At 62.5% G+C, this 13,446-nt stretch overlaps 1 protein-coding gene across 1 annotated transcript in view; it reads right to left on the bottom strand.

Annotated features, from left to right (window-relative positions):
• Positions 1 to 13,446, bottom strand: part of KCNQ1 (potassium voltage-gated channel subfamily Q member 1) — a 359,111-nt gene that overhangs the window by 294,617 nt on the left and 51,048 nt on the right. The window contains exon 4 of the mRNA XM_007465957.1: positions 3,772 to 3,862. Within this exon, the coding sequence (XP_007466019.1) occupies positions 3,772 to 3,862 (91 nt within the window). The remainder of the gene's footprint in view (positions 1 to 3,771; positions 3,863 to 13,446) is intronic.

Below are 13,446 nucleotides of genomic sequence, written 5' to 3'. Positions count from 1 at the left end.
GGGGCAGACATGCGGGTGGTGCCGGGTGAGCAGCGTTTGGGGGCCTGAGAGGCCCAGCCGATCTCGAATGCCACTGGGAGCTTCTAGAACGATCAGAGTTTTGTTCTGGAGAGTCGCCCCCGCAACCAATGGCTGCTGTGTGGAGAGGACTCCTGGGGGGACACGAGGGTGGCAGCGCGCAAGGTGCTGATGTGAGAGAACGGGGGTGGACGAAGGAGGTGGTACAGGGTCTCTCCCCTCAAAGGGGTGGGACGGGAGATGCGACCACAGCGGGGGGCCCTGTGCTTGGAGCCGTGCTCGCTGGCACACGCATCCCGGGCCACAGAGGGCGAGGGGTTAGGACCACACCCCCAGCTCGGGACGAGTCCCCATCCTCATCAGGGGAACGGTGCCCGCACTGCAGAGAATGGCCGCCAGGTGGCACGCGGGCCTCACAGATGCCAGGACTGAGGGTGGAGGTCGGTGCTAAGCAGGGAGTGGGCGGGCAGGGACTGGGGGCTGCCCGGGCAGGGGGCTGCCGGGACTCGGGGGCCGGAACGGCACCACGAAACCTGCCACGAGGAGACCTGTCTGAACGTGAGAGCACTGACTGGGAAAAGGAGGTGCTCCCGGCCAGGCCAAGGGGAGAGTGGAGGCCAGACCAGGCGAGGCCCGAGGCCGCCAGGGTCTGCCCCCAACCCCAGGGCGGTCCTGGGGTGACCCCCCACCAAGGGTCTGGTTTCCACCCCCAACGCAGGGCCTGGCATGTGCTGACACATCAGTGGCGATTCCCGGGCCGAGAGTCTATGTGGGCTTCACCTGGCCCATCCCAGCTGCACCCAGAAGCCCTGCCTGAGCTGCACAAGGATTTGGCACCCAAACTCAGGACCCTCGGTGCTGATGCAGGGCCCGGGGCGGCAGGGTGGGGTGCAGGGGCGGTCCCTGGGATGCTTTACATCAACCGGCGAATTCAATGTTGTTGGAGCCGCTAAGAACCTAAGAGTAAACCTCCCAGCAGAGGAGGAACTGACCCCAGTCACTCAGGGGGCCTTATGGGCTGAACTATGTCCCCCACAAATCCCTATGTGGAAGCCCTAACCCCCAAGTCCTCAGGATGTGACTGTATTTGGAGCTGGGCCTTCAAAGAGGTGAGGAAGGTAAAATGAGGTCACTGGGGTGGGGCCCTAACCCCACAGGAGTGGGGTCCTTATAAGAAGAGGAGGTCAGGACACAGACGCACACAGAGGGACGACGCCGTGAGGACAGAGGGAGGAGGAGACGGCCGTCTACTCGCCGAGGAGAGAGGCCTCGGGAGGACCCAGCCCTGCCCACACCTGGGTCTGGGATTCCAGCCTCCAGGACCAGGAGATAATACATTCTATGGTTTAAGCCGCCCCGGGCTGTGGACTTCGTTACGGCCCCAGGAGACCTACACAGGGGGCAAGCGGCCAACCAGGCACCTGGGCCCAGTACCACCAGCACTTACATTTGGCAGAACGGCAGCCTTGGAATCTGGGCCCAGGCCAGCAAGGCCTTCCTGGCCCCTTCCAGCCACTGCCTCTTGAACCCTCAGTTACCTTGGCCACGAGGAGACCCCAGGAGCAACTCACAGAGCAGACGTGCTTTGTGCGGCCTGGGCAGGGGCTCAATCACCCTGTGATAACCCAAAACGCCCGAGACACCCCCCAACTTTCTCCACTCTCTCCCTGCCCCCCACAGCTCCTCCCCTGCAGTCTGGGAGGTGGGAAGGAGGCCGGCCAGAGGGAAGGACAGTCCCCCGCCTGGGAAGCAGACACACGGCCGGCCAGGGCACCCGGGATGCCCACAGCGGAGAGAAGCATCTCCGGCTCACCACTCACCCAGAGGGAGATGACCCCTGGCCTGCCCCAGGGCCTGCCCAGAGCAGGGGTTTGGGGACATTTCTCTGCAGGCCAATGGCAGCCGCCATACTGCCCGAGTGCACTTCTGCAAGGAGCTGTGGCCTCTGGGGCCTTGGCATGGACCTGGCTGGCACCGGGGTTACTTCCATAGGTCCTCAGGACCAGGCGAACGGGGGAAGGCTCCATGACCCCAAAAGGCCATCCGTCTTGCTGGGATGGCGGCCATCCTACTTTTCAAACAAGTCCCTACCTTTATATGAGAAAGTATAACCCAGTAGAAACAAAATGCCGGGACAGTTATCCCGGGAAAGCAAGGACATCCGCCGACACCTCCACAGAGGCAGGAAAGACACCCGACAGAAGTCAACGCCATCACTTAAGAATCATGTCCTCTCATTGGACTTGAAGGACCCCCCCTCAACCTCTCTGCCCGGGCTGGCACATTCCTTCAGAGGAAGCACAGGGAGCCCCCTTACCCCTGGCCCGGTAAGCGGAGTGGCTGACAGATGCCAGTCTCCACACCTGAACAGCACGCTAAACCAAACCAAGCAGCGGCAATTCCAAATTCAGAAAACTCTAAAGGACCAGAGGAAAAACTCCTGCAAACAATAACAAAACAGAGGCGGTCACAGGCCGTGCAAGTGATAAGAGCAAAGGCTTTTTCTGAGACACCAAAATAACCTCCAGCAAACGTAATGGAAGAGAAGGTCCCATTTGTGATGGCAACTAACAAGAACAACTGTTATTATATTAAAAATAATAACAACAACGGTCTAAAACCCACGTTACGAAACCATAAAACCCTCCCGGATAAAACAGACACGGCTTGACCATGGACAGAAAGACTCCACCCCAGAGAGATGTCGGTCTCCCCAGATTCATTCATTAAACACCATCGGATTTTTTCGGGGAGGCAGACAAGCTGATTGTGAAGGTCACTGGGGAGAACAAACAAACAAGCAAGAATTGCCCCTGAAAGAGAAGAGCTGGGCACAGATATTAACCACACGGTAAAACAGATTTTAGTGCAAACATCAGCAAAGCAGCGTGGCTCTGGGAGAGATGCACGGACAAACAGCCGTGGACAGAACAGGGAGATCCCAGAGTACAGCCGTTGGCATCTGGACATCTGGTTCACAACAAAAACGGCTCCTCAAATTGGGGAGCAAAGACACACTTTGGAGTAAGTGGTGCTGAGAGGGGGCAGACGAGAGGGACAAAGCGAAAGTGAATCTGATCCTCACGCCAGGATGTGCCCACTGCCATCAACAGTTTAAAACCACACGACTAACCCGGACAAGTGCTTGAGGCAGCTGTGGCTGTTTCTCTATAACCTGAGAGGGGGAAACTCCTGTGAACCAAAATCCAGAAACATCAAAGGGAAAGTGGAGCCGACGGCATGCAAATAAAACAGGGACGGCCTCAAGGCCACGTTACGAGGACTTGGGGACCCAAGCTTGCAGCCATCAGTTGGCCAGGGCTGGAGGCAACCTGGCCAGAGGCTGGGGCAGGGGCTGAGACACCTGCAGGGTCCGAGTAACCAGCCAGACCCGGGGCCACAGCGCAGGCCGAGCAGACCACAACCCCGGCTCCTTGTGCCCCTGTCCTCCTGTCCTTCCTTCCTGGCCCAGCTCAGAAGCCCCCTCCTCCAGGAAGCTCTCCCAGACCACCAGGCCCCAGGGTCCTCTCATTCTTCGGCCTTCTCAGCCTGACGGCCACATCCTGGCAGGTGAGGGTGCCAGGGTAGGGTGTCCCCACACCTCTAGTCCCCCAGTGTCAGGGCGAGCCTGCAGAGTCAGCCAGCAGGGGGGGCTCCGGCAGAGGGGTGGGAGAGGCCAGGGGCAGCTGGCTTCACCCCCTGGTCCACATGCCTGGGGGATGAGAGTGCAGGGCCCCTCACGCAGCTACGTACCATCCAGAAGAGGGTCCCCGTGGCCAGGGCGACATACTGCTCAATGGTGGACAGCACGCTGAAGATGAGGCAGACCAGAACAATGAGGAAGCTGCGGGACAGGAGGACACGCAGTCAGCGCCCGCGCCAGGATGCCCACCCCTCCCCGCGCAGACACGGCCCAGGCCCAGGGAGCAGGCGGGCTCGCCTGCCGCCTGAGGGACCAGGCCCTTCCCTCCCCGTGTCTGAGGGTTCCAAGGGCCGCTGACCCTGACCGCTGGCCGTGAACAGTGCACAAAGTGTGGCACAGCCAACGGTATGTGACGTCACCCGGCCTCGAAGGGATGAGCTCTGACCCAGGCTACGGTGGGATGGGCCTTGGGACCCCACGCCGAGAACCAGACCCTGCCCACCACCTGTCTCTAAGGTGTCCAGGACGGAAATCCACAGAGCAGAGAGCAGCCTGGTGACCTCCGGGACCGGAGGGGCCTCCTTTGGGGGAGGGGAGCGTCCTGCACCTGCACGTAGTGGTGATGGCCGCAGGGCTCTGTGGCCGTCCCGACAACCAGGGCAGTGCGCTCAACACGAGGCTGGGGGTTGCAGCACAGGCGCCAGGAGGGGGCCGTCTCCTGCAGCCGCTAATGGGGTGTCACCAGAGCCGGGGGTCCCAGGCGGGAGGCTGCTCTGACGCCTGCTTTCCCCTCCCCATCCCGGGGGTGGGGGTGTGGGGAGGCCAGAGGTGGAGCCCAAGGAGCTGAACAAAGGGAAGGTGGCAGCCCCTGCCCCCGGGGCCAGCTCCCAGGCTCAGCCCCCCTCCCACCCGATCCCTGCACAGACGGGCTGCTCTGATCACACCCGAACCAGTAAGGCTTCCTGAAGGGAGACCCTCCGGGCCCTTCCTTCCACATCCCTGGACGAAACCAGGCCGAGCCCCCAGCCCTCCTCCTGCCTGGGAAGAGGACAGCTCTAGGGGGGTCATCCGGGGGCTCCAAGCACTCTCTCCAGGTGGGTCCCTGCGTGGCCCCGGGGGTGCAGATGTGGAGAAAGCTCTCTGGGCCCAGGACACGGAGCCCTGGCCCTCTCCCCACCGAGATCCTGCTGCCCGCAGTTGCTTTTACCCCCCCATCCCCACACGCCTGCCCTGTGCCCACTAGGAAGCCCCCTGCATCTCCCCCACTGCCCCACTCCTCCCAACTCCAGCTTACCTTCCCTCCCGGCCCCTCAGAGTCTGCTGAGAACAGGCTGCCCGACACAGCCCACTCCCTCCGCCCACATTTCCTGGGGGAGTCAGGACCCCGGCTGCCCAGATGCTCCTTCCTGCCTGGGGAGCCCACCCCAAGACCCGGCTGCTCTCCCGCAGCTCTCGGGGTTCCCTCTAACAGCTCTCGTCTCCACCTCTCTCCTGGTGCCTCACACAGGCTGGGTCAGCTGGACACACAGAGCCGGGTCCCAGCCACCCCTCTGCACCCTGCCCCTTCGTCAGGCTTCTCTCTTGTCCTGACCACAGTGCTTGCCTCCACCCTGGGCCCCAGAGTCCACCCTGCCCGGCCACTGACTGAGCCCTCAACATCACCCCCGCATGACACCACGGTGACCCTGACCCCAGCTCCTTCCCAGCATGCCCCCCCACCTGCCTCGGGGCCTTTGCACCTGTCAGTGCCCCGCCTGCAAGCTCCACACCCTCACCCGCAAACGGGACCCAACACTCACCCCCACGTGCCTCCACCTGTGTCCTTCATGCTCACATATCACCACCGGGCCTGGGGCCGGTTTGCCCCCTTCTGCGTCGTCCACCCCCAAGACCATGAGCCCCCAGAGGAGGGCTGTGGGGTGCCACCCCCGCCACACCCCCATGCCGGGGACGGGGCCTGGCGCACAGCAGGTACTCAGCCCGTACCTGCTCAGGTGCGCCTCCATCGAGTCCCAGCTCCCTCCTCCGTCCCTCCCATGCTGGCCCTTCCTCTGCGCCCGGCCCTCCTCTCTGCGGGGTACAGCCCGGCTCACACCAGCCCCCACCAGGACGCTGGACCCGAAGCACAGTCTGAACGCAGCCCCGAGTCCCGCAGCGGCTCCCAGCAGGAACCCGGTGGCCGCAGCCCTCGTTCGGCCTGGGGCCTCCCGGGATGGGAGACACCAGCGCCCCAGGGCCCAAGGCCGCATCAAGCCTCCCGAGTCCGTATATCCGGTGCCACCCCCCAGGACTCTGCACACCCACCATCCACTCTGCCCGACTGCGGACTCACCTGCCGGCTTGGAAGGGCGTCCAGGCCCGCCCAGTCCCCAGGGAAGCCCTTTAACAGATGCAGCCATGCCTCCCTGCCGGGACCCGAGGGCATCCCTTGTGTGGTGACTGAGACCCTGGGGCCCCACCTCAGGAAGCTTTCGATCTCAGGGGGACACAAGCGAACCCTGGCTGGCAGAGTGAGTGCCTGGCTGGCCCGACTGTCCCTCAGGCACAGAGCTCACTTGCCCCTGCCCACACCCTGAAGCCCCGTGCGTCCCAGGGCCTCGCTGCCCGGCTCGGCCGAGAGAAACCAGGGCAGGTGAGGTCCCCCAAGGAGGGAGGTGCCCACCCCACCCCACCCCCGCCCCCAGGCCCCCTGGGTGTAGATGCAGCCGCACAAAGAAGCCACACTGCCTGCAACGTGGTCCAGGCTGCTTCCGGGCCTCAGTTCCCCCATCGACACAGCCAGAGCCACAGCCCGTGGCCACTGCCTCTCAGGCCAGTGGACATCCGGGCAGGGACTCAGGGGTCAGTCCTGTGGCTGCCCAAGGCTCAGGCCAGTGTCCCACCTCGTGCCCTCTCCTCTTGAGAAGATGGGCAGGACCCGCCCGCCCGTGGGGATTCTTCAACCACTCCCCGTCGGGCCGCAGGAAGCCGTCCGGGGACAGATGCCACAGATGCTACGTACGGGGAAACCGGGGCTCGGGCTCCACGCTTCCCAAGGGTGAATGAACCTCATGTGGTCAAACCACGGAGGTAACGAGGCCAAGGCCCGGCGGTGGGGGCAGGGAGCACGACACGTGTGGTCTCATCTCTCTCTAACCCCTACCTCTGAGAGACATTTGTGATGACACCCAGGGTCTGCCAGGTGATCCAGGACAATCCCCCAGATCCAGATCCTTCGCTTAACCACACCTGCGAAGCCCCCTTTTCCACACACGGTCACACTCAGATTCAAAGGTCCAACATCAGTGCTGACCCGCAGTCCCCACGTCACTAAAACCGGCCTCAGCTCTGAGTCACGTGCCCTGTGCCCCGCACCACTGTCCCCAAGCCTGCAGCGACCCGCAGCCAGGAAGGTGAGGGCCGGGAGGGGAGGGGGCCGGCCCGGGGCCAGGTCTGGACCCAGGTCTTTGGGCCCCACTGCCCAGGGCTCCCCAGCCTCCACGGCCACGATGTGTTCGAAAAGTCCTGAATTCCCTGCTGTTTCCTGTCTCCCAAGGCAGACGAAGCAGACAGAGCCCAAAGGGGCGCATCGTGGTGGGCGCTGCATGCCGCCAGGCGGCGGCTCGGCCATGCTCTGGGGCCTAGGAAGCCACCGTCACTCTGCTACAAGGCCTGTCCCTGTATGACTCTTGCTGCCAGGGTGGGCAACCGACCGTTCACTGTCGCTGTTAGGATGACCTCGGACAGAAAGCAGAGCGAGGGCTTGTTAGAACTGCGTGCCAGGCAGGGGCACAGGGACCCCAGGCGAGGCCTGGGGAGTGTCCTGAATGGGCTGCAGGTACCACGGCTGCCAGGAGACCTCTTCTGCTAGCTGTCCTGTGTCTGGCTGTGCTCAGGGGGCCGGGGGAAGGGTGACTGAGCCTTGCCAAGGAGGAAGGTTCTGGCCAGAGCAGCCCTGCCTGGGGCTGTGGACAGGCCTGCATGGAGGGTGACGGCAGCCCTCACCCCGAGCTCCGCTCAGAGGTGCACGGAGACCCCCCGCTCTGTGCGCTCAGAGGCTGAGGCTCTGGGTCAGAGTGCGGGGCCCCTGCCCGGGAGCTCCTCCCCGGGGACCCGGCTGGAGACTGCTTTCCCTGGAGATCAGGGGGTTTGGTGTTCACGACCTCCCTACACTTGGCTAGTTTCAGCCTTGCTGCATTCTGAAGGCTAAACAGCTCTTCAAGTATTCGCGTACGTCGTGCTAGTTTCAGAAAGAATCCCTTAACAAAGGCGATTCTTGTCCCCTCCAACCTGTCCTGCGTGGGGCCCGGAGCTTCAGCGATGCCAAGATAGGGTCCCTGCCCTTCGGCGGCCCACAGCAGCCTCAGGTGCCTGACACCCCGCTCCTGCCTCTGAGGGGCTGGCCACCACCTGTCCATCCCAGCTCGCCCCCCAAGGCCCCCAAACCAGGCAGCCACAGACCCCCAGGAGCTGGGAGACAGAGGTCCAGGGAAAGAAGGAAACTGCCCTGTTCTTTGGATGGGGCGTGGGGAGCAGGGCTGCGGGGCAGAAGAGGCCCCTTCGGCCCCCACTGCTGCTAGATCCAACTTCCCAGGAGGGCGTGTGAGTGCCTGAGGGAGGTGGCTGCAGCCAGGGGGAGGCAGCTCCGGGCCCGAGGACAATGGCCTGCTTGTGCCCTGACGGCTGATCCACCCCGGGCACTGCGGCCGCCAGCCCCCGCCCCGAGGGACGTCCGGAACGTTATCGGACATCATTTCAGGATCTGTGGCAGCAGGTGCCCTGGAAACACAGAAGAATGCAGGAGCCGTGCCAGGGCCGTGGTCCGCGACTCAGCAGGAGGGCGCTCCAGGGCACAGGAGGCAGGCTGTAGACTGCACCCCCTTCAACCCCCGCAATGGGCTGGGACCCCCCAGCACCTGGGACTGGCGGGCTCACCCAGGCCGGCGCCCCGCAGAGGCAGGGCATGGGCTGGACCCTCGGGTAACCTACGTGAGTCTAACCATGACGGTCTCTGCAGCCCACAGGGAAGCCTCTTTCAACACCGGGATGTTTCCCAATGATGTTGAAAATGTGAACAAGAAGCACACACTTCACGTGCAAAGGGAATGTAGCCTGTTCAAGGCGCCCTCAGAACCCAGACGTGAAAGACTTCAGCCTTCGGGCTCCCTGGGCTCTAAGCTGAGATTCCAGGACACTGAAATGCAGTGCTGGGACGAATCAGAGAACGTTAAGATGTGCCGTTATCTGTGTGCTCAATTTATTCAATGTATAAAAATTACGTACTTTGAAAAGTTTTGTTGGTCCAGCACGATTCTGCTCCTACAAGGTGCCTTTGAGAGCCATCAAATCCACAGACACAGAAAATAGGATGCTGGGGGCCAGGGGCTGCGGAAGGGGATGGGAAGTGAGTGTTTAATGGGGACAGAGTGTGTCAATTTGGGAATATGAAGTTCTGGGGATGAACGGAGTGATGGTTGCACAGCAATGTGAATGTGCTTAATGCCACTGAGTTGTGCACTTAGAAATGGTTACAGAATAAATTTTATGTTACATATATCTTAACATAATTTTTTTTAAGTTAAAAAAAAAAAAAGGAAACTAAGTAAATGACTTTTACACACAAGCCCTGGATGGCTGCTGGTGTTTGACAAAGGCTATAAATGAGGTTGAGCGAGGTTCAAAAACCCGCCCACTCTGCCCGGACCTTCGGGCCGATAACAGACAGAGGGCTTGTCCAGTGGCCTAAAGCTCAGGGCCGAACTCAGAACGCGTGATTTAACAGATTAGCTGCTGACGTTCAAACCCCAGCCGTATCGCAGGGGCTCCTCTTTGTACAAAAGTCACCCTGAAAGATAATAAACACCTCCAAACAAACAGAGGACAGGTAGCCCCGCTCGGGCCCCGGGGCTGGTGAGCCAGCGCCTGGACATATCCCCCGTGGTGGCACTGGATCCCCAGGGGGAGGCAACCTCTGGTCCCACCAGGGATGTCCCCGGGGTTGGGGGCAACACTGCCCAACAGGATGCCAAGACCCCGCGCCCCGCTAGTCCAGCCCATGCTTAGCACTGCTCTGGGTGGGGCTGGGCCGGGCACGTGGCAGCTCACACCTCAGGCCCAGGTGCTGGGTGCTACGCACAAGCTCCCCACCACACCCCGTGTGGAAGGTGTCATATCACCTCCCACAAGGAGACCGAGGCCACCGGCGAGGCGGGTCCCGGCTCCAGGCTGGGGGGCTGCCCCTCCCGCCCACGCTGCCCAGCCCTGAGAGGGCCCTGGATTGTACAGCAAGAGGCAAGGGGACCCCAAGGCTCTGGGACAGCAGGGACACGCCCAGGGCCACAGGGCCAGTGAGCCCAGGCCGGCCAGCCCTGGGGCCCCCTGCCCAGCTCCAGCTTCAAGGCAAGGACTGAGCCTCCCCCTTGGGCAGGGGACCCCACTTCCAAGGGCCAGGCCCAGCCTGTCGTGCCAGGGTCCTCCAAGCGGGAACGCCACATCCAAGGCTGAACCACAGGGTGCGGGGTGGGGGGGCTGTCCTGGGCAGGCGGGGGGTGGGGAATGGTGGGACTGGACCTCTTCCAGCTTCTGGGGGCCCCAGGTATCCTGGGCTCATGGCCGCATCCCTCAGTCTCTGCTCCATCGTCATGGGGCCAACTCCTCCGTGTCTGTTTCTTCTGTGTGTCTCTTACGAGGATGCTTGTCACTGGATTTGGGCCCCCTTCCCCCGGGTATCCAGGATCATACCCCCCTCGCAAGACCCTTAACTTATCACCCTTGCCAAGACGCTTTTTCTACGTAAGGTCACATTCGCAAGGTCCAGGGGGCCTGACATCTTTGGGGGCCATTATTCAGCCTCCACAACATATAAAGCGTTTTAATAAACAAATAAATTACTTAGAATGATGATATCTATTAGTGAATCTTTAGTGAGTTTTCAAAAACCAGCATCAGGTACCTGGTAAAAACATATGTTAGTGTCACAATTTTTAAAACAGTCCAAGATACATTTAGAGTTTCCTGCTCATCTTGTCACTATGTCTGCAAAGACCCTCTTTCCAAATAAGGTCACAGGCTCCAGGGATTAGGATGCAGCCATGCCCTTCCGAGGTCACCACTCGGCACTGCACATCCAAACGACATCACGCCATGGAGCGAAAGGAGCCGGAGTGGCAGTCGACCTGGCCCAGGTGAGGCTCGGCCCCACAGGGACCCCCACACTTCTCACCCGGGACCACAGCAGCCCCCCCACCCCGTCTCCCCACCTCGTGCTGGGCAGGGTCCAGGCCAGGCCTCCTGACCAGGGCTTCCACGGGCCGCCCCCCACCCAGCTTCCCCCTGCCCCAACTCTGAAGCTTCCACGGGGCTTGTTCAGAGGCACCAAGTCTCATTCCTCTACAAGGTTCACTCGGGCGATGCGAGCCCTGTAGCTATAGGTGGAGGCCTTCCACAACCTGGTGGGGTTTCAGCTGACACTTCTGAAAGTGGACTGGGCTGGGGACCCCGGAGACACAGGACCTCACACCTTGTGCTCCGGCTGGGCCCTCACGTTGTGCCTGTGCACACAGCACCTCCCTAAAGGCCAGGCCTCCACTGTCTGGGGGCCACCACCACCGGGGGGCCACCAGGACCGCACCGGAAACTTCAGCCCACACCCCACTGGTCTCCCTGCCCCAGTCTTTCAGCGTCCACAGGGCGGCCAGGGCAATCCTGGGAAAATGCAAATCCCACCAGCCCCCTCCCAAGCTAAAGACTCTCTAATGAAGTCTGAACTCCAAACCCACTTTCCTGGGCTTCCCCACAGGGGGCCTTCTGATGCCACCGCTGGGCCCTGTGGGCCCTGCCCCACTCTCATCAGACCACTGACCACCTGCTGCCCACTCTTGCCCCAATAGAGCAAAGGCTCCCCAGGCAGAGGCCCATCTGCCGATGTCCCCCTTTGAAGGCCCCGGAAGGGGCTTGGTACATGAGTGTTTGTTGAATGACTCATTGACTTAATGAATGTTTTAGGTTGAACTCAGGAGCTCAGTGGAAAGAATTCTCAGTGCCACCTCCTCCAAGTAGGCCTCCAGGGTCTATCATGCAGTGAGATCCTTTCATGCCCTTCTTTTCCTCCTTGCCCTGCCCTGCCACATCCCACCTCCATGGGCCCAGCCAAGGCCCTACAGGGCTTCCAATGGGCCAGGACACCAGGCAGCTCTCCACGTACGCCCCCCTCCACCAGACTGCATGCCAATAGTGCCAGGCAGAAAGGAGCCTCCCGGCGGGGAGGGTGGGCTCTGACGTGAGCTGGGAGCAGGCACGGCCACCCCCACTGCAAGGAGTGCACCGTGACGCACTGGGCGAGGGCTCTGAGGGCCGTGGTCCAGCTGCCCAAAGTCGGTCCCAGAGGCAGCAGGAGAAGACCAATTCCAGGCTAGTTGGGGGAGACCACGGGGGCACACTGCACCCATCCGGACCACCCACGCCGCCGGCCCCTCCCAAGCCTGCAAGGTACTGCTCTCGCAGCCACTCTGCTCAGCGTCTGCGGGGAGGCCACCGGCCGGGCAGCGACCGCCAGGGTTCAGCCCGCACGCTCTCCTTGGGGCCTCTCCCCGCAACCCAGGACAACACAGGTGAGGGGACAGCTTGGGCACAGGGACGGGGTCCTGCTCCCCCGGGAAGGCGTGTGACAGCTCCGCCGAGAGCAGCACGCCATAGAGACAGGGGGTCTACCACCCTCGCTCACCCGACGGCCACGCTCAGGGACCCCGACCTCCCCGCGCAGACAGAAACACGTTCCATCCTGGAGGCCCCGGGGGTGCCCGGGGAGCCCCCTGGCCGAAGGCGCTTCAGGCCCATCTTGGCTGGTCCCCAAAAGCCCCGCTGCACCCCACCCCGAGGTGGCAGTGGCGCCCCCCGCACTGGCCATGCATTCCGCTTTGACAGCCCTGCAGGGCAGGCAATGGGACGGCCCGGGTCCAGCCGAGCTCGGGGGTCCCACAGGCCACCGCCCTGCCCAACGGCCTGGCTGCTGTCAGAGGACACGGGTTGTGGCCGCGCTCACGTCTCATCCCGGCGCCCGGCGTCCACTCACGTTCTACGTCCACCTCAGCACAGAGCCCTTGTGCTTCGGGAGGCGTGACCCCTTCTGCTGAGGGCCACGCCCGCGGGGGGGCAGCTGGGGGTGCAGGCGAGGACAGGCCTTGGCTGAGGGCTCAACCACATCGCCCTAAGCGGTCATTTCAAAGCCTTTTCAGGGCACTAGAGGGGTGGCTGCGGGGGTCTGGGCGAGGGGGGTGCCGTGTGTACACACATGTGCGATTCCACAGGGGCCTGTTACACAATCAGAAACACAAGAGCCATATCCGAGCATCAGGCTGTGGGCGACTGAACTTGGAACGTCCAGCCCCCCGGGCACTTTCTCGGCGTCCACCAGACAGCAGGGGCAGCCACCCACAGCTCTGGGACCCCATCCTCCTTCCCCTGAGGAGCCCCGGCGGGTCCAGGCCTCGGAGGGGCAGGAGAGCGGGGACGAGGTGAGTAAAAGCCCACTGCCTCCTGTCCACTTGGTCCTCACGAGAAGCCCCAGAGGCAGGCCTGTCCCTCATCGGAGGAGAAAGAGAGCATGGGACTGCCCAGAGCCAGGGATGCACACAGCGGCGGGGGAAAGGGACTCCAGGGCCGCCCGCCTGCAGTGCAGGCTCCTCCCACCAGGCTGTCCCTCCCGCCTTCAGGAAGACAGGGTCCACCCGAGTGGCAGGGCCTGTCCTCCCACCGACCATCCCTGAGGGGCTGCCCCGGCCCCGCGATGGGAGGACAGGCCCCCGGCG

The sequence above is a fragment of the Lipotes vexillifer genome, unplaced genomic scaffold (genome assembly GCF_000442215.2).
Source record: "Lipotes vexillifer unplaced genomic scaffold, Lipotes_vexillifer_v1.1 scaffold1094, whole genome shotgun sequence".
NCBI classification, from domain to species: domain Eukaryota; kingdom Metazoa; phylum Chordata; class Mammalia; order Artiodactyla; family Lipotidae; genus Lipotes; species Lipotes vexillifer.
The sequence above is the reverse complement of the archived record's forward strand: the minus strand, read 5'-3'. Positions and strand labels throughout refer to the sequence as shown.